The sequence below is a fragment of the Uranotaenia lowii genome, unplaced genomic scaffold (genome assembly GCF_029784155.1).
Source record: "Uranotaenia lowii strain MFRU-FL unplaced genomic scaffold, ASM2978415v1 HiC_scaffold_684, whole genome shotgun sequence".
Lineage (NCBI taxonomy): Eukaryota > Metazoa > Arthropoda > Insecta > Diptera > Culicidae > Uranotaenia > Uranotaenia lowii.
Window position 1 is genome coordinate 3,193 of NW_026598627.1, and position 19,933 is coordinate 23,125.

The 19,933-nt window shown below is 37.0% G+C and overlaps 3 protein-coding genes across 3 annotated transcripts; all 3 read left to right on the forward strand.

Moving 5' to 3' along the window:
- Positions 1-298: 298 nt before the first annotated feature.
- LOC129760623 (putative polypeptide N-acetylgalactosaminyltransferase 9) lies at positions 299-998 on the forward strand. The gene has a single exon (XM_055758283.1). The coding sequence runs from the start codon at positions 330-332 to the stop codon at positions 996-998; it is 669 nt and encodes a 222-aa protein (XP_055614258.1). The 5' UTR covers positions 299-329.
- A 177-nt stretch (positions 999-1,175) lies between these two features.
- On the forward strand, positions 1,176-4,472 carry LOC129760622 (putative polypeptide N-acetylgalactosaminyltransferase 9). The gene is made up of 3 exons (XM_055758281.1): positions 1,176-1,182; positions 3,194-4,011; positions 4,077-4,472. The coding sequence occupies exons 1-3, from the start codon at positions 1,176-1,178 to the stop codon at positions 4,470-4,472; spliced, it is 1,221 nt and encodes a 406-aa protein (XP_055614256.1).
- Positions 4,473-10,248: 5,776 nt separating this feature from the next.
- On the forward strand, positions 10,249-18,783 carry LOC129760624 (putative polypeptide N-acetylgalactosaminyltransferase 9). Its single transcript, XM_055758284.1, has 3 exons — positions 10,249-10,780; positions 17,498-18,315; positions 18,379-18,783. The coding sequence occupies exons 1-3, from the start codon at positions 10,270-10,272 to the stop codon at positions 18,766-18,768; spliced, it is 1,719 nt and encodes a 572-aa protein (XP_055614259.1). The 5' UTR covers positions 10,249-10,269; the 3' UTR covers positions 18,769-18,783.
- Positions 18,784-19,933: the final 1,150 nt, after the last annotated feature.

Consider the following 19,933-nt stretch of genomic DNA (forward strand, 5'->3'; position numbering starts at 1 on the left):
TTTCTTCTCGGAACACTCGCCCTTGTGACGAAGCTAGAATGTAGAGCACCACCACGCGCCGAATGTTCTGAACGAACAGCAACCAAAATCCGGTTTTTCGGCCGGTTTGTTTTTATGATTTTTTTTTTGTGAACTTTCACGTGTGACGTGGTAATGCTTTCATGCTCTCAGCATCTCTCACTTTTGAGAAATAAGTGGTTCTATCCCAAAACGAAAAACCAAAAAATTGGCAGAGGACTGCGACAAGTGGGTCCTTCGAAGATCGGGCACAACACAGCTTCCAGCCAGTGGCTTCGTGTCATCGCTCGCCAACGGTCATCATCATCATCATGGCTATGGTTCGGAACGCCTCGCGGTATATAGTGATCTTTTTGGGCCTGTTGGTCGCATTTTGTGTCGTCGGCTACATGAGTAACAGTAAAAATATGATTAACAATCAGACGGCTATGTTGCAAAAATTTTTAGCTCAAAAATCGGCAGAGGAGAATGAGAAATACTTGACACCTCCACCGGGTGATCTTGGATCAGCGATCATATTCAATTCGAGCACCGAGGAATCGATCGGGAAAATTGTGCAGGAAGGGTGGAAAAGTCAGGGGCTGAATCAGTATGCGTCGGATTTGGTATCGGTCCATCGGAGGTTGCCGGATATTCGGGCCGAATGGTGCAAAGAACCGGATAGATACTCGACAGATCTGCCGGAAACTTCGGTCGTTATAGTGTTCTACAATGAAGCGTGGTCCGTTTTGGTGAGGACGGTTCATTCGGTTCTGGATCGATCGCCACCGGAGCTGATACGGGAAATTGTGCTCGTGGATGATTTTTCCTATTTGCGTACGTATGAATTTATCAAAATTAATCTGAGTGGATTCATTCAACACAACTATAAATTCAAAAATTCAATGAATAATTCGGAACGTAAACTATCTGTTTTCCGACAGCAAGAATTCATTATGTCAAAATCTGTTAAAGTGAATTATGGATCCAACGTGTTGTAAAAGCCCAAATGAAAACATCAAGAGCTTTCACGCAATGATACATACAGAGCCAGTTTTGTCAGCATCCCGGTGAATAAGGCTATTATCATTTAGAATCCGAGCAGTTTAAAACGTGTGTATCTTAAAAACTATTCATTTGATCGAAAAACTTTCTATGGAGGAAATGAAGGCGGTAATATGATATGTAATGTAAAAATTTATAAAAAAAATTACCGTTGATTTCAAGAAGTACTATTACTTTATCATAAAACCTCTTTTTTATCTTTGCACACTATTTTTCAGTGTTGTATTGATCTATTATTTTTACCACAGTAGCAAAACCTTCGCTAAATCATGATATTTTACACAAATTCACCTGGAAAAAACAATAGGAATCTGGGTGGAATCTCTTAAATTCGGTTTTAACATAAATTTCTTTATCCATCAGAACACATCTGTCACATAACGTTAAAAATCGTTTGCACTGGCTGCTTATACTTTTTAACCTTTTGGGCAAAAAAACAAACCAGAAAAAATCAACATTTCATGAGTTTTCAAATCAACTATGAAGAATTTCCAAAGCGATTGTGCAAAATTATTTTTTTATGACTTTTTGCATCGTAAATATCTCAAACACGTAGCTATCGCCAAAATGCCTGGATACTAAATGATCATAGCATTAGTAAAAGTACATTTACTTCTCATCCTAACTCGGCCGGGCCCACTGTGCAGTATTGGACGCCGAGACAACTGGAATCTAGGGAGGAAGAAACGTGCACAACAGTACCATACGTTTCCATGATTATAAAATGTTTTCAATATTCACGATGGATACACATTTGCTAAAATTTACTGTGCTCCTTGAAGTGAGTTTGTCCTTATGTGGGTAGAATGAGGTTTTTCTGCTCAGAAATCCTAAACAATACATTATAAATTGAATCAATTGATGAATTGTATTTTTAAATTACTTTACTGGAGGTTTAATCAAACTATATTTTTCGGATTGTTGAGCACCATCAACTCAATGACCTTGAATATAGCGCCTTTACTCGCTCTTGAAAATAAATATTTAAAGCTCAGAGAAAAAAAACATTAGTTCCAATTCAATTTTTTTTTAAATTTTCCCATCCATGACACAGTATTTGAACAATTCCTGTGTCGTCGTAGATATTAATCAAATCGATTAAATTTATATCATTTGATAACTTACCGCCAATGACGTAACTTTTATGCGCATCTCAATTTTCTTCCAAGCACATAAATCATAATAGTGATTCCAACCCAACTTTATGAAATGAAAGTTGAAAAGGTAGGTTGAAATCGAAAAACAACTCCTCTGCACTCCCCGCAAATCGCGTCACCTCACACCTTTTCATAAATTTATAAACGATTTCAGAATTTTCAAAATTTGTAGGCATCTGAAAAAACTCAAGTAGAAACTTCCGGATTGCATCATCGTCGGATCGGGCACAAACAATGAAACATGCAACTATTGTCACTACGCATTATCCACTAATTCGAGAAAAAATCACAATTTTACAATAAGAAACTACTTAGACTTCGAAAATTTAATTTTCACCGCGACGGAGCGAAAAAAAAAACACACGCGATACCATCAAACCATCGCCTACTTCGTTCTCGAATGAAAACTTCAAAAGTTTTAAACATAAAAATTTCTCTAAGAGCAAGTACACTGTTGTTGGGAAAAAGTGGTAGAAATTTTTACACTTATAGCACATTTTGAAAATTTTGCCATGCAAAAACATTTTCAAGATCTGTCGCCTTCAAGTTTTTTTACAACACGTGTTGTATTTTCGCATGATGTGATGCAAATATAGCAATATTTCTATCACATACAGCTGAAATAGAAACAGTGCTGAAAGAAAATAGGCAGCTTCGCTTTTGAAGTTTTTTTAATGCAAACTTCGCTAAGTTGTCAGGTGATGTGTGTAAACCAATAATTCAAGAACGTACAAAACAAGGTTAGAAAAAAATGTAAATTTTTTATCTTTGATGAAAAAATGTACAAGCGAATCTAGTTATTTAGGGAAATCATAAATATAAATCAGATGTCTGCTCATATGTGTATTGTTTTTTACACATACTTTTTAAATATTCGATAACAGCTGTACATATTCTGTTTAATGGGTGTATTTAGCCTGCTTCTCCCCTATCAATGTTAATTAATGTATTTAAATTGAAACCGTTCATTACAGCGCATTTGAAGACCCAGTTGGATGACTACTTCATGGACTATCCGAAGGTGAAGATCGTTCGAGCGGAGGAGCGACTTGGGTTGATGAGAGCTCGGTTACTCGGAGCCAAAACGGCCGTTGCCGAAGTGTTAACCTTCCTTGATGCCCACGTGGAATGTACCGAAGGATGGCTAGAAGCTTTACTCGATCCTGTGGCAAAAAACTGGACTACAATATCAATCCCAACGGTTGATTTCATTGATGAAAAGGATATGCGCCTGCGGTATGATAGTGCACCCAACTTCTATGGAGCTTATGATTGGAATCTGAACTTTGGTTGGTGGCTACGATCGACCCGGATCAACAAACCGGAAAATGAGTTCGAGCCGTTTGATTCACCGGCCATGTCTGGCGGACTTTTCTCGATCACTCGGAGATTTTTCGAGCATGTAGGTTGGTACGATGAGGGTTTCGAGATTTATGGAATCGAGAATATTGAACTTTCGATGAAGAGTTGGATGTGTGGAGGGAAGATGGTAACGGTTCCTTGCTCAAGAGTTGGACACATCGCCAAGGCTGGCCATCCCTATATGATGCAGGCGACTAGGGATCACATCAGAGCGAACTCTCTTCGATTGGCGGAAGTGTGGATGGATGAATACAAACAGGTGATCTTCGACATCTATGGTGTCCCGAAATATCCCGTCGATGAGGCTGGAGAAATTGCAATGAGGAAGGAAATTCGCGAGAAGAGTAACTGCCAACCGTTCAAGTATTACGTTAAGAATGCTTTTCCGGAGATGCTCAATCCTGAGGTTAGAGGGGCTTTCCACGGAGAGGTAAGTTGTATCATCCTAACAACACTGATAAGGTTTCTTTTCTGAATAATGTTTTAAATTTTCAGATGACAAACAAAGCCCTCGGGGCGAACATGTGTCTCCACTACTCGAAGGAGGAAAACTTTATCGGCATGCGGGAATGTGATCATCAACAGAAACATCAGCACTGGACACACAACTACTACAGGGAGATCAACAGCTGGCGAAACTGTTTGGACTACACTGGCACCGATAGGACGGTATATGTGTTTGGATGTCATCGAGCCTACGGGAATCAGGAATGGGAGAATGTCAACGCTTCGGGACAGTTCCGTAGTAAGAAGCATAACAAGTGTTTGGGGCTTGATTTGGGAGCCAACAATTTACTGGTCGCCGAAGACTGTGATGCTAGCAAAGATTCGCAAATCTGGCTGGTTGAACCGGTTCAGCTTGATGTTTCGATTTTTCTAAGAAAACAGTGAAACTTACCTAGAAGACGAATTTATTTAGATGACAAGCCATCCAGAAAAAAAATTAGGGCATTGAGTTCTTTTTTACATAATTGATGTTTACCATTGGTCCAGAAAAGGGGTTTAATTCCAATTTCAACTCAAATTGTTCTTTGGACTAACAGATGGCCCATGACACTTGATCTGCAAAAGCACTGTTTCCGCGCTATTCTAAACAATTGGAGGCAGTTTCTTTAACAAATCTGATTCGAATACACATCTTCTAAAACAACATTGAAGAAAAAACAGCAAACATCTGAGAATCATTTTATAGTTAACACAAACACATACAGGATCTCTATAAAACTTGATGTTTTCTCGAAGAGATTCCTTTTTCTTAACTTTAAGCGTACCTACATCTTTCGAGGGTAGAGCATCTTTCAAATGCTGAAACCATCAACCCACAGAAAGTGAACTATGTATGCCGTGCGTGATCGGGATTTGTTCTCACGCCCGCTGGCTTAGAAGACATGAAGACTATCCTCTACGCCACGTGCTACGACCAAAATTGGTTAGAAACCAATCCAAGATCGTTCGATTGTTAGGCAATTAAAACATTTAGTTGATTTAAAAATTGAAATAAAGACTGTTGAAAAATTGGGTTGATATCGGCTGTTTATGTATGCAATATCAAACTACAGATACAGCTTTCTATCTACCAAAACCCCGAAATAATAAAAACTTGTTTGGAATAATTATATACAACTTTTTTTTATGTACACGCAGATAAATTGGTGCATAAGTTTTTACTTAGCAGACAATTCTTTGTTTGGTTCAATCCAAATGATGCAGCTGTACGGTCTATTTCGCATATATTTGAGATAATGATATAAGTGCTGCAAAAATTCAAGGGACAAAGTTATTGGGATATTAAATTGATATCATATGACCTTGGTTAATCACGAAGAAGCAACCATTGGCGATGTTGAACTTGTTCTACTGATCCACACCAGCGATCGTGAAACTCGAAGTGATTGTTATTATAATTTGATTTGGAACAACTATTGCAATAATGTTTATGAAGCCAAGCTAAGCTATCCTGTTTTCATTGCATACTTATATATGTAATAGATGGCTTAATTGGTACGGTAGATACGTGTTCATTATTGTTTACATTCCCATATGGAAACTTGGCATCCCTTCACGCGTCGTCACGTGCGCCCTTCATCGCGTCAGTTCAGGACATGACGCTCATCGAGACAGGCGTCGATCTACAGCAGAACAACTCGTTGCCAATAGTCAATAAAAAGGTTTGCAGGACATTTTCCCTCCGGAAATAGAATTGGAAACTTTACATTGGCGATCCTGCCAGGTTTTCAATAGTGAAGTGTACTGTTAATAGTTGTCCAGTGATTAAATGAGAAACTTCTCGTTGGCTTCGAAAAGAATTCAGTGCAAAATGACGGTCGTTTCTGCTAGCAGGTATTTATTTTATTTTTCTCTAATGGAAAAGTGAGTGAAAGGAAGAGATTTCCAGTAGTTAGTATATTGTTAAGGACATGCCAGCATCCAGGCGGAAACGCCAGTATCCCAGCAAAAAAGCTAGCTTTTAGGTGGAAACGCTAGCATCCAGGCAAAAATGCCAGCTCTAAGGCGAAATCGCCATCGTCCCCGTGGAAATGCCAGTGTCGTAGAAATACCAGCGCCTTACAGCCCAGGTGGATCACGCTAGTTATGAGACGAGACATATAAGCTGGACATTTTCTCTCCGGAAATACATTCGGAAACTCCGCAACTTAATGGCTCACTCAATTTTCTAATTTTTAGATGAAGTCACTTTTTTGAGTCCTTGCTATCAGGAAACTGTTGGATAACTATTAGTCATTGGATAAATATTATCAAAATACCTTCCCAAATATTTCCCTAAAGCTACCGAAAAATAATCTTTTGCGTGTTTTTCTTCTACCATACAAATTTCCATTTAAAATTATAACTCGTTGCACTCATCAGAAGTTTTTTCGGCTTTAAATCCAACGATGGTAGGTGTAAAAATAATTGAATTTGAAATTTTCCATATGAATCATGAGTTCTATTAGGCACGCTTATAAATTTTTGAGAATAACATTATAAAAATAACCCCATAATTGTTTCGCATGAAAATTCATTTTAAAAAAAACACGTTTTTTAGTAGAAAAAGTTGTCCAATTTCATTATACGGTAAAAGTTTTAATACGGAGCCTACTCGAATACCTAAATGATTTCCATATTTGGTGTGAAAGTGTGAAGGAAATTTTCAATCTGTTTCAAGCAGGAACATAAGCACGGTGTCTTTTTGAAAACGATTTCACGTTAAAAAAAATGGCATCTCTGAAAATTTCTTAAAGTATACGGAATCTAAAACACAAGTGATTTCTTTCCAGAAGTGTGATAAAAAAAAGATGTAATTTTTAACTCCTGTTGATGTAATTTTAGCGTTTTTTTCAAAAAGCGAATAGAAATAAACTGTTTTGCTATAATTTGACATTCCTAGATGTAAAAAAATATATTTTTAACTGCTTAAGACAGCCGATTATATTAACGCATATTTTAAAGCAAAATTCCTACAAGCATATCGAAGATGCAAAATTTACATCAATATAAACGTTTCATGAAAATCTGGGCCACCCTTGCTTCAGAGGGTCAGTCAATGGAATGAAGTTAGCCTTTAAATTCCAATGAATAGAATCAGCTTTTTGTTATAAAATGCAAACACAAATTAAGTTAGAAACCGTCTTACCTCATGAACTATGAACGTAATTCTGAAATGTAAATTTTTTGTCATATTCAGAGAAAAAAAGTTTGTAAAAGTAGGAAAATATTAAATCAAAATTTTGAAAGAAGAATCCCACAATAAAAGTGATTAATGTTGTTGTAAAAACAGCTGTAAGTTAAAGATTGATTAAAATTTCATAATTCCATGAGTTTATTATTTATTCCTACTGTTTTTAACACGTGTCGCCATGGGACCCCTATTCGGGTGACGGATGTATTTCCTGGGAGGCCAGTCACATCAAAAACCTGTGACGCTCTCTTACTCATGTTAGCCGCTCAGTTTAGCCACACGTTGCAAATCTAGGAGATCTCCCTCTGACAATTTCTATGGGCCCGTCTAGTAAAATTACCAGAATGAGCGTGACGAAAAACATGTTAAGCATTACACTTCCAAATGTGCGATACAGATATCAATACAGATTTTTGGGATTCTAATACCGATTTGCAGATTTTCTGACCTTGGAAATACAAATTTTAATGTGGCAACGCTGCTTAGAAAAAAATGCTGCTCACATTGCTTGGATAAAAATGCTGTAGATAATAACCCTTTGGATATTTTTTCATGAACATTTGCATTACGATTTTTTGAAAATGTATTTAGAGGCTGGGTCATTCGGCAGAAAGTCATGAGGCCGAAAGCCATTCGGCCTAAAGCCATTCGGCCGAAGTTCATTCAGCCGATGGACGTTAGGCCGAATGGGCTATCTGGCCGAATTGGGTTATTCAGCCGACGGTTATCCAGCCGAATGCTGTTGGGCCGAAAGGACGCAAGGCAGAAAGGATGTTCGGCCGAATGGTCAATAGGCCGAATGGTCATGAGGCTGAATGATCGTAAGGCCGAATGGTCATTAGGCTAAATGGTCGTAAGGCCGAATGGTAGCAAGGCTGAATATTGGCAAGGCCGAATGGTCGCAAGGCCAAATGGTCGTAGGGCCGAATGGGTGCTAGGCCGAAAGGTCGTAAGGCCGAATAGTCGTTGGGCCGAGAATGGTCATAAGGCTGAATGATCGTCATGAATGGTTGCTAGATCAATAAGAAATCTTCTACACTTGTCTGCAAGCTAGGCCGAATGGTCATTAGGCTGAATGGTTTCAACGCGGAAAGGTTATTAGACTAAATAGTCGCAACGCCGAATGGACGATAGGTCGTGGTCGCAAAGCCGAATGGTCGAATCCGGCCTTGAATCCATTCGGCCTCATGACTATTTGGCCTAGCGACCATTCGGCATAACTACTGATCGGCCTAACATGCAAGAAAGCGATAATATGTCTTATAGGCCTAGCATAAATTCTTCCCAACGACCATTCAACTACCATTCGGTCTATTGGCTATTCGACCTAACAAATCCATTCGGCCTTACGACCATTTGGTCTATCGTCCATTCTGCCTTATGACCATTTGTCCTAATGACTATCCAGCCTAACGATCTTTCGGCCTTACGACCTTTAGGCCTTACGACCATTCAGCCTTATGACCATTCGGACTAATGATCATTCGGCCTTATGACCATTCGGCCTAATGACCATTCGGCCAAATGACCATTCGGCCAAATGACCATTCGGCCTATTGACCATTCGGCCTATTCCATTCGGCCTGATGTCCATTCGGCTTAATGACTATTCGGCCTAACATCCATTCGGCCAAATAATATTCGACCAAATAACCTTCGGCCTAACATCTTTCGGCCTATCGGCCTTCGGCCGGATGTCCGGCCCCCGTTCACACTGTATTTTTTCAATTGTCAATTTTTCGAAAGTTGGAAAGTATGGCTTTATTCGAAGACTGATTAATTTTGCACAAAATTAGGGAAAATCCTCAATTTTTTTTTTCGGAACGTTACAAAACACCTTGAAATCATAAAGTTAACGGTATGTTTTGATATCAAACGTTGTTTGGAACTCTGGGTATTGAAATGAAGAAGAAAAACAGTCAAAATAGATGTTACATCAGCGATCTTGAGCACAAGCGTATGATAAGAGTTTAAAGTGAAATTTTTATTCTTCGTTCAAGGCACTATAGGGTACAATCGAAATCAATTTTTATTTATTTTATGAAAAAAAAAACCTCGATATGAATTTCCAAACTTGTAATACGAGCAACTAGCATTTTATTGAAATTTATTCTTTTTTTTGAATCAAAATATCTATTTGCCAATAAGCAATTTACAGTTTTGGCTCCAGCTGCAAAACTACTAAGCCGATTTAAAGAAAATTAAGTTGTTATGAAATCCTCTTCAAAACTGGTATGTTTTTATTAAATTTGTATAGGTTTAATGGTTTCGAAAAAATGGACATAAATACAAAATTGTCGATGAAAATCATTGTTCTGAACAAAGGTTGAGATTACTGAATCTATTCATATCTGGATCTGCATTTGTGGGTCAGTTAAAATGCCCAACTAAGGCTAGGTTGTAGGTATAACAACGTGTTTGATAAACATTTCTTTATATTCCTTTTTAAATAGAATTTTTGAATTGAAATCCGTGGTAGGCACCGGAAAGTTTTTCCAAATTGGATTTGCTGAAAATTTGAATTTTTTTAATTTTTTATGTTGAACTAATTCGCAATACGCAGGAATTGATGTTTCAATTTCTCTGATTGTAGCCCAAGATACAACAAAGTTATTTGTCGATATTAGTTGTGGAATTTATCGATTGTATTGTAACTCGATTAAATGTCAGTTCATTTATTATTCGCAATCAGTATCAAGCATATCAATTCCACGACTACGATTTCATGAGGTTCTAAGTCGGTCAAACACGTGTAAAGTGAATGCCTTGGCCGTGTATCGAAATATGCCGAAAAAAAGAATCCATCGATGAAAGTACCAAACTGTTTCGTTTTTCTGGTTTGTGAAAGTAAATTTTCGTTTTTTTAGGCGGCGCGTGTGCAGCTTCCCTGCAATTCTCTCATTGCACTCCCAAAGTAAGCTACCCAAAAATTCAACCAATCTCCGATGCAGGGGTCCTCGCCGATTCGAAAATGCAGTTCCTTCGTTCGGGATCTCGCGATCAGTCACAATGATGCTCCGGAGTGCAACTCGCCATATGATCTCACTGCTGGCGCTGGTGATCATGTTTTGCGTGGTGGGATATCTGAATAACAACAAAAATGCCATCAACGATCAGTCGGTTTTGATAGAGCGATTCCTAGCTTCGCATTCGCGGGGTGACAATAATGGAAGCAGCAGTAGTGCAACGCCCATGCCGGGGGATTTCGGATCACCGGTTACGTTTGGTAAAACGACCGAGGAATCGATTGGGAAGATGATAAAAATGGGCTTCGAAAGCCAGGGTTTGAATCAGTACGCGTCGGATTTGGTGTCGGTTCATCGGCGGTTGCCGGATATTCGGGCCGAATGGTGCAAAGAACCGGGTCGATATTTGTCCAATTTGCCGGAGACATCCGTCGTTATAGTGTTCTACAATGAAGCGTGGTCCGTTTTGGTGAGGACGGTTCATTCGGTTCTGGATCGATCGCCACCGGAGCTGATAAGGGAGATTGTGCTGGTGGATGATTTCTCATTTTTGCGTAAGTAACAATGAGGCAGCGACTCAATCAGAATGAGGAAACCTATTTATAAAAAATAAATATTTTCGTGCCTTTGAAAATGTTCCTAATAGAACAAGAATTGTAGACTCGGATTTTAATTCCAACATGTGCATCAGTTCTGAAGTTTGGGGTATTTTATATCAATCTGAGCTGTCAAAATTGTGATTAATTTGTTAAATATGTTGATTTTTTGATTTGTAACGATGAATTTGACAAGTTCAAACAAACGCCTGACTCCTAACAGCCTGTTTTAATGAGTTGTACCCATTTTGATGATAACCAAAAAAATGGTACCACAAGTTTAATCATACACATAATGAACGAAGAAGCCTTTCACATTGCTTTCACTATTCTTAGAACCCTGTGAGTTGTACCAACGAAGGATCAGCGATTGGATGAAATTGGGAGATTTTTTCCCTTCACTGCTGTGAACTGGCCGAATGGCAACCTACAAAGGCAAGGGTTTTGATGAGTATGGTCCACTTGCTCAATTTTATTGGACCTGCTTTCTCCTATCCGGCGCAGTGTTTTTTTGTTTCTCGATCATTCGAAGATTATTACTTTGAAGAAAGGCAAGACCAAAATATTTACATTGGAAATTGCATTTTATATGAACACTAGGGTAACTCTTAGCTATATGTAGGTTTTTAAAAGCCAAAATTTTAATGCTCTCACACCCTCATATTCATAAAAGAATATAACTTACTGTGGAAAATTTAACTTTGATTGGATAACTCAAAGCTGACCCACAAACGCCTGGAAGTTAAAAAATTTATGCAAAAATGGAATATTTCCACAAAAAAATTATAATTAATTCTGGCAACACTGTAAAAATCTTAAAATTCAATTCAAGAGAAGATTTTAAGCTTCACAACAACTTATTAGAAGACAACAAGTTATTTTGTACTGAACTTAAAACGTTGTAAATATTTTTGTTTATATTTTTTTCCCGTACATTTAGTAAGGGAATTAAATAAGAAATCGAAAATTAAACAATTAAATCTGCAATTCTGTTTGAAAGTATTTTTTTTTCGATTTCGACAAAATCACGACTGAAATTAATATTTGGAAAATGAAACATTCAGAGATGTTCAAAGGTGTTTCTACCAATATTAAAGTGATTTTAGTAAGAATTCTGGTCACTTAAATTTTATGAAGGATTAATCACCGTAATTTATATTTGTAAATTTAATTGATCGGCCTAGCGGTGAAAAGTGATGTCCTTTTTAGTAGGGACATCTAAAGATTATGAAATTTTTTGTTTTGTTTTTATAGGTGGATAGAAGGTTAGATGAAATGATAGAGGTTGAAAATGAGCGGGTAGAATTTATTTAGAAGCATACCATCACATATCAAATTTTTGTTCCTCACGGGCCTACTACTATGAAGCCCGAAAAAAAACCACCGGGAAAATTGTTTAAAATTGATCATTAAAAATTAAGGAAAAGTAAATTTGGAAAAAGCACGAAGCAAATTAAACCGCGGAAAAATATGCGACCGCGTACGAGCAAGGCCAACTTTGCTCTCCTTAGGATCAATTTTAGCCTACAGCGCATAACATTCAACAAGTTTGAAATTTGCTTATGCTTATGCTTATGCTTATGATACATACACAGCCAGATCTTGTCAGCATCCCGGTGAGTAGTAAAAGTACATTTACTACTCATCTCAACATGGCCGGGCCCACTGTGCAGTATTGAACGCAGACACAACTGGAACACAAGGAGGATTCTAACGTTGGAAGCACATATGCTAAATTTTATGTGCTCCTTGATGATGGTCCGTGCGGATTCGTCTTTCTATGGATGGAAATGATGTTTTTCTGCACAGAAATCCAAAACTCCATTGTGAAGTTAATATTTTCTTTCAATTTCCTTATTTTTTTCGTTTAACTATTATTATTTTTAAACTACAATTTGAGTTTTACCCTGAATAGCATCTAATACAGGCCCGTGCGAAGGACCCGACCATGGGGGGGTTTCGAAATTGAAATTTAGCTAAAAATAATAACAATACCAAAAATACACAATAAACATGAAAGTAGATTTCTAACATCATTCTCTTACTCATGATTATCACACAAAAAATTAAATTTATTGATAAAATAGATCAAAATTTTCAAAACGAATCACAATGAAAGTTTGAAATCAATGAAATTTTCGGTAAGTCATTGTTAAATTATTCAAAATGATGTTCCTTATGCTGACCTAGAAAATTTTTCAAAATATCTTGTAAACCTAGTCTGGTATATCAATTAGAAATAAATATTTCCAAAACACAGATTAAAAAAAATCTGAATTCTTAAACAATCGTCAGATCAAGTTAAAAATTACCCATGATAAATTGTTAGCGAAATTGGTAAAATGCTAATAATTGTTATTCATCTTAATTAACATTTCTTTTCTTCATTTCCAACTGATAAAAAATTTCCGCTGCAGTGTTTATAATTTGAAGAAAAAAAAACGATTTGAAATGTGAATTTTTGATGAGGAAAAAATCAACTGTTTATGATTTTAGAACACAAAAATTCTGAATTGAAAAACATGAACAAACTTATCAAAAATATTTCTTCAAATTTAAATAGATTGACTTTAAAGTCGGTCAATTTAAAAAAAAACAAAAAAAAGTACTATAAAATTCATAAAATTCGGTAAATTCATTTGAAAGTTAAAAAAAAAAATTAAGATGCAAAAGAAAAGTTTTTGAACATTGCAGAAGGATTTTTTTCAATAAACATGTCTTACCATAATGGTAAAAACTTATGTATAGAATTTAATTGCTAACTCAAAGGAACAGCAATTTGGTGTTTATGTTTTAATGGTTGATTTGGTAGATTCGAGCGTCCTGAACCCGAATCTTTTGTCAAATTCGAACCATCACATTTAGTTTTGATTGTATGGAGTTTTAAAATGTGTCAGTTTTAAGTGAAATCAGTCATTGATAACTGATTAACTATCAAACCAACATTTAAGAAGAAATCTGACTCTGATTTTGTTATTCAGTATACTTCATTCAATTAAGGAGTAATATTTTGATGATGATGATGATGCAGGATCTAAAAAAGTAAAATTCAACAGTTTTTAAAAATTTGGAATATATGTATGTATTTTTGACATTACTGTAGAGAGTTAAACAAAAACTGATTTCATTCACAAATTTTATGGAACCTGCAAACCGGTTAGATTTATGCTTTTAAAAGTATCTAAAATTCAATTTGGTTTGAATCTTCTTTCAAAATTAGTTGAATGAGGAAACATAAACAAATAGAAAACTTCTATAACTTTTCCGCAAAACTTATTTTTTTTAAGTGTTGAGGAAAGCTGATAATTGATTCAAAACTTTGAAATGTTATGTATTGTTGATAAATTTAGTCAAAAACTGCAGAACTTCCTTACATAATTTTAACCTATTTTGAACAGTTATTTCAATAACAAAAGCTGATAGAAAAATTACATATTTAGATTCAGGGCATTTTAATTTGTCAAAATTACGTTTTACATTCATAGCAGCACGGAAAGTGTAAATTTTGTAGGCTTGTGTAGTTTATCAAACCTTTTCAAATGTGATATTGAGTGTTTAGAAAAACAAGAAACATGATTTCTTTAACAAAAGTATTTAGTCATAGGGCAGATGATATTAGATTTTAGATTTATTAAGCTAATTATATTGACCAACGTGAGAGGTAACATGGTTTCGAGCTTGTCGATGTATAACATTAGTTTTAGATTTATTAACTTTGTAGTTAAAATGGTTCGTTTCAAACTCTGTTCTTGTTTGGTCACACTTCTTAATAAAAAAAAACCCATTCTAATGAAAAGGTAGGGTTTTTGTGTTTCAAATTTAGATATGCAATACAAAAGGTCAATTGAATTGCAATTCAAAATTTACAATTAAAAATATGTCTCTATAGGTGAACGTCATATAGTATCGTAAAATGAAATGTTTCAAGCCTAGGGTGATTTGAGAGTAAATTCCGCCAGGCCAGCCAAATTTATGACTTGATTGTTAACACTTATTTCTAAACACTTTTTAAGGTCAAGTAATTTTCCGATACTCCGCAAAAAATTTACTTGAAAAAAAAATCTCCATGGTGGGGGTTAAACCCCTAAAACCCCCCCCCCCCCCCCCCCGTTCGCACGGCCTTGATCTAATAGTAAAAATTTGGAGTTTAGGATTTCGATGCACTATCATTTCTGGTCCTTGACTTTAGATATAGCGCCTTTGCTCGCTCTTAAAAAAAAAACATTAAAAGAACAAAAATATCATGATTAGTGTTCCCAAACCCCATTCTCCCAGAAAAACTTCTTCCAAAATAATTTAATGATAAAAACAAATTGCACATTATACAACGTCAAATGCGGTTCAAACTACCAATATAATATTTAAGCGAATTCTGTTGTGAAAATTTCTATACTAAAAATAACATTCAGAGGAAAAAATTCAATATGAGCACTTCATTTATATGAGTGCAAGGTTAAGATGTTGACATTGATTATTCATAGTTTGATCTTATTTAAATTTTCCTTACAACGTGTTAAAACGTGTTAATTTTCCTTACAACGTGCAGAAATTCCACTAGGTGATCCTGCATCGAACTTCACTACCTACAAAGTACAAATAGTACAACTCTTTGAACTAAAATTGCCCCTTCCTCACTCTTTCAGAAGATTCTGAGAAAATTTGAGGAATAAAAGTTGTTTTTACTTGGAAATAGTGAAAAAGCGAGCATTCATATTCAGCACCATAGCGCGGGACTAAGATGCAACAACACGAAGCATTTAAATAACGTGCCACAGAAGAAAAATGTGTCCCAATGTGTGTAGCTAGGACACCAATCTGTCTCTATGTTACAGAATGAGAAAAAGAAAAGCCATTGCCCTGGCCCTTCCATGGTAAGGGTCAAATTTGAAACATGAATTGAATTAAGATACAGAAAGAATATACTTAGCTCACGAAATCTCAGGAAATTCAATCGAAGCAATCCGATCGAAACCAACAGTCAGGGTTTTCGGCCAGATCGACTTCAGCAATCAGCACAGCCGGGACAGCAAAGGAGCACTTTCCTTTTTCACTCCCTCTCACTTACCGCACTTTTAAACTATTCTAGGAAATATTTTCTTCCTTTTTCTATTTCTATTTCCACTTGTTCCGTCTCCAGTAAAAACGAACCTGTTACGTTTCACGCCCTACTCATCAAAAACTATTTTCCTTCCCCTCTCACTTCTACACCACCTTAGATTGCCTAGTGCTAGTTTTTTTTTAATATTGCGCACCTATGCCGATCAAAATTCATTAATTTAACAATGGCTGGCAAATAGTTGTACACTCATCATCCTCAAATTCCCCCATTTCACAATGATACAATGATCATTTTCCAACCCCGTCACTTTAACAGAGCCCTTCCTACATAAATAACACATAAAAAGAAAGAATCTTCACTGGTTTACGAGTTGGAAGCTTACCACGAGATTTAAATAAACGAAAGTCTCTTCCAACAACCATTTTTTTTCCTATTTTTCCTCAAATTTTCTCCTTTTTTAGAACACGAAATTCCTGATTTTGTCTTAAAACTGGTGGCCACATTATCACTGGATCCAGGTTATTCGGTAATAACATTTTTCACTGGTTTTACTTTTATTTATTGATAAAATTCAGAAATTTTGCGGACCGTTGAAAAAACGCGTGCGTTGCGTAAAATGCATCGCCTACTCCTTAACATTCAACAGCTGAAGCCTAGAATCCGATAAATAAATAAAGTTTGAAATTTATTTATTTATCGGATTCTAGGCTTCAGCCTTTGATCCAAACTAGTTACAACACATCTATGATAAAAACATCTTAAGACTATTTTTTATTTGTTCTCTGGACATAGTCAGTTTGATTACATCAGCATGTGCGTTGTAAAGCGCCATCATTCTATAGATTGGTTCATTACGAGCGTAATTCTGTATTCAGTTTGGAAGCTGAAACGGTCTCACGTTGCGTTCGAGTGAGTCCAGTGGTGAGGTAGCCCAAGGCGTATTTCAGAAATCTTTTTTGAACCCTTTCAACTCTGTTTTTATGAACGTTATAATACGGCTGCCACACTATACTGGCGTATTCAATAGTGGTTCGGATAAGCCCAACATAAATAGAGACAATAGTGTAAGGATTGTCTAGCTCGTTACAAATCCTGCTTACCATTCCGTACATAGAGTTTGCTATGGCTACGACTTGTTCAACATGTTTTGAGGAACTGAGTTCTTCATCCAACTCGACTCCCAGATCTTTCTCGGAGGATTTTCTAGCTATGGTACAGCTGTTCTCGAAACAATATTCGTGCACAATATTACTCGCTTTCCGGGAAAAGGTTATCACATTACATTTTGAGGCATTGATTTTCAATCCGGAACTACTGCAACACTCTGAAAATCTATGAAGCGAATTTTGTATGGTCAAACCATCCAATTTCTCATACAAGTTTGGGTCAGTCTAGTGGACATTAAGTTTCTAAAGGTCATTGAAGTTGAAAAGTTTAACATGATGCCCCAGTTGACGGTATTGTATAAATAAAGCTTACTTAAAGTTGTCGGACCGAGTGATTTGCAAATTTGCGCCAAAATCTCAGAAAACAAAAGATAATTTCACAATTTATACCAATGTACAAATTTTGTATATGCCTGAACAAAATGCTAATGCAACTTTCTCTTCTTCCAGCTCATCTGAAAACTCAACTGCAGGATTACTTCCTGGCCTATCCAAAAGTCAAAATTGTTCGAGCTGAAGAGCGGTTGGGCTTGATGAGGGCCCGACTACTCGGAGCCAAAACGGCCGAAGGCGAGGTGCTAACCTTTCTCGATGCCCACGTGGAATGTACTGAAGGATGGCTGGAGGCTTTGCTGGATCCTGTAGCACGAAACTGGACCACCATATCCATTCCAACGGTCGACTGGATCGACGAAAAGGATATGCATCTGCGATCGGAGGCTGCTCCTATGTTCTACGGAGCGTACGATTGGGATCTGAATTTTGGCTGGTGGGCTAGGTCTACACGGAAGAACAAGCCGGATAACATCTATGAGCCATTCGATTCCCCGGCCATGTCCGGTGGACTTTTTACCATCACTAGGAGGTTCTTCGAACATGTCGGATGGTACGACGAGGGTTTTGAGATTTATGGCATAGAGAATATTGAGCTTTCAATGAAGAGTTGGATGTGCGGAGGAAAAATGGTAACGGTTCCTTGCTCGAGAGTTGGTCACATCGCGAAAGCCGGTCATCCTTATATGATGCAATCTCACAGGGATTATGTGAGATCGAACTCGCTCAGATTGGCGGAAGTGTGGATGGACGAATATAAGCAGGTGATCTTCGACATTTATGGAATCCCAAAGTATCCCGTTGAAGATGCTGGCGAGGTTTGCATGAGGAAAGAAATTCGTAAGAAAGCCCAATGCAAATCATTCAAGTACTATGTGACGACAGCCTTTCCGGAAATGCACAGTCCTGCGGTCAAGGGATGGTTCCGAGGAGAGGTGAGTTTTACAAATTTAACTATTTCAGAGGTTTATTTTCTAACCCAACTCATCAAATTTCAGATGAAAAACAAAGCCCTCGGAAGTAAAATGTGTCTGCAGTACGATAAGGGGGATAACTTTTTGGGCATGCGAGAGTGTAACCATCAGCAGACGAATCAGTACTGGACCCACAACTATTACGATGAGTTAAATAGCCGCAAAAATTGTTTGGATTACATCGGTACTGGAACATATGTAGGCGTAGTTGGATGTCATCGAAGTCGAGGCAATCAGGGATGGGAAAATGTGAACGCCACTGGACAGTTTCGTATTAAGAAGTACAACAAGTGCCTGGAATTGGACTTGACGACTAATAATACAGTCATTGTGGCCGATTGTGATGTGAAAAAAGATAATCAGTTTTGGATGGTGGAGCCAATAGATTTAGATGTTTCATTTTTCAGTAAATGAAAGCAAGTTACAACATTCTTGGTTTTTTTTCTTTTGAGGCTGGTATTACATTTGTTGGCATTTTCTAATATTCATAGCTATTAATTAGCAGCTCTGGTTTTGAAATATTTTAGAGGAACTTATGAGTTTTGAATCCAGTTTGCCAGGTAGTTTTCAAAATCATGTTATTGATATTACTATCATATGATATCGATCGTAGAATCATAAATTGTAGTAATTTTTTTAAACCGTCGCCCAGAGATGTCTCTTGACTCAAACATATAGTTAGTGAAACTTTTTTGTGGAGAAATGAATCCAACTGTGTAACTTAAGGGATAGATAAGATAAAATTTTATGTTGAAAAATATATAGGATTTGAATGATGAGAAATATGAGAATGAGTATGCAATGCTAATTATGCAATGCTAAAAATGTAAAAATATGAGTCCAACTACCGCAAGATGAAATTATGGGAATAGAAATAGACAACGAAAATGATGGTGATTACATGGCAGAAAAATTCCCTTCATTCCGGTAGACGTCGAATTCGAACAGTATAATTTTCAAACGCCAGCTTGTCTTCTGTAGTAAAATGTTAATACATGGGCAGCAAGAAGCGCAAGATCTGGGTTCAAGTCCTACCGGGAGACGAGGCAAATTTATTTTTCGCACGTTTTCAAAAATCAATTTTCATCTTATCTTTTACCTGAAATTTCAATTTACACAGTTGGATTCCTCTCTCCCCAAAAAAGGTTTTACAGATTGATCAACTATTTATAGCTCTTTTATCTCAGGCGATTTGACATTTTGAAAATATTAGCTCCGCAATGCCGAAGAGTCGCGCGTGATTCATCATTCGCCTCCACACTCCGTTCTTCTGCACGCCACCAAAGATGGTTCTTAACGCTCGTCGCTCGTATACTCCTAGTTTACGCAGGTCCTCCTCGAGTAATATCCATGTCTCGTGCCCGTAGAGGACAACCTTTCTAATGAGCGTTGTGTACAGCTTATTCAACAAAAATTTAAAAAAAGACTACATGTAAACATGTTTAATTAGGATTTGCGCAACTTACGCATGTCCAATTCCATGATCGCTGGCGTGACTAAGCGGAACAAGTTCCACATCGCCAATGGTTGCCACTCCGTGATTGATCGAGGCCATCAATTTTGTGCAAGGGGCCACAGG

Excerpts from the sequence above, each read along its gene's own strand:
- LOC129760622 (XM_055758281.1), top strand. Across the intron at positions 4,012-4,076 it reads GAGGGGCTTTCCACGGAGAG|ATGACAAACAAAGCCCTCGG; the intron begins GTAAGTTGTATC and ends TTAAATTTTCAG.
- LOC129760624 (XM_055758284.1), top strand. The coding sequence starts at position 10,270 with ATGATGCTCCGGAGTGCAACTCGCCATATGATCTCACTGCTGGCGCTG. Across the intron at positions 10,781-17,497 it reads GGATGATTTCTCATTTTTGC|CTCATCTGAAAACTCAACTG; the intron begins GTAAGTAACAAT and ends CTCTTCTTCCAG. Across the intron at positions 18,316-18,378 it reads AGGGATGGTTCCGAGGAGAG|ATGAAAAACAAAGCCCTCGG; the intron begins GTGAGTTTTACA and ends ATCAAATTTCAG.
- LOC129760623 (XM_055758283.1), top strand. The coding sequence starts at position 330 with ATGGCTATGGTTCGGAACGCCTCGCGGTATATAGTGATCTTTTTGGGC.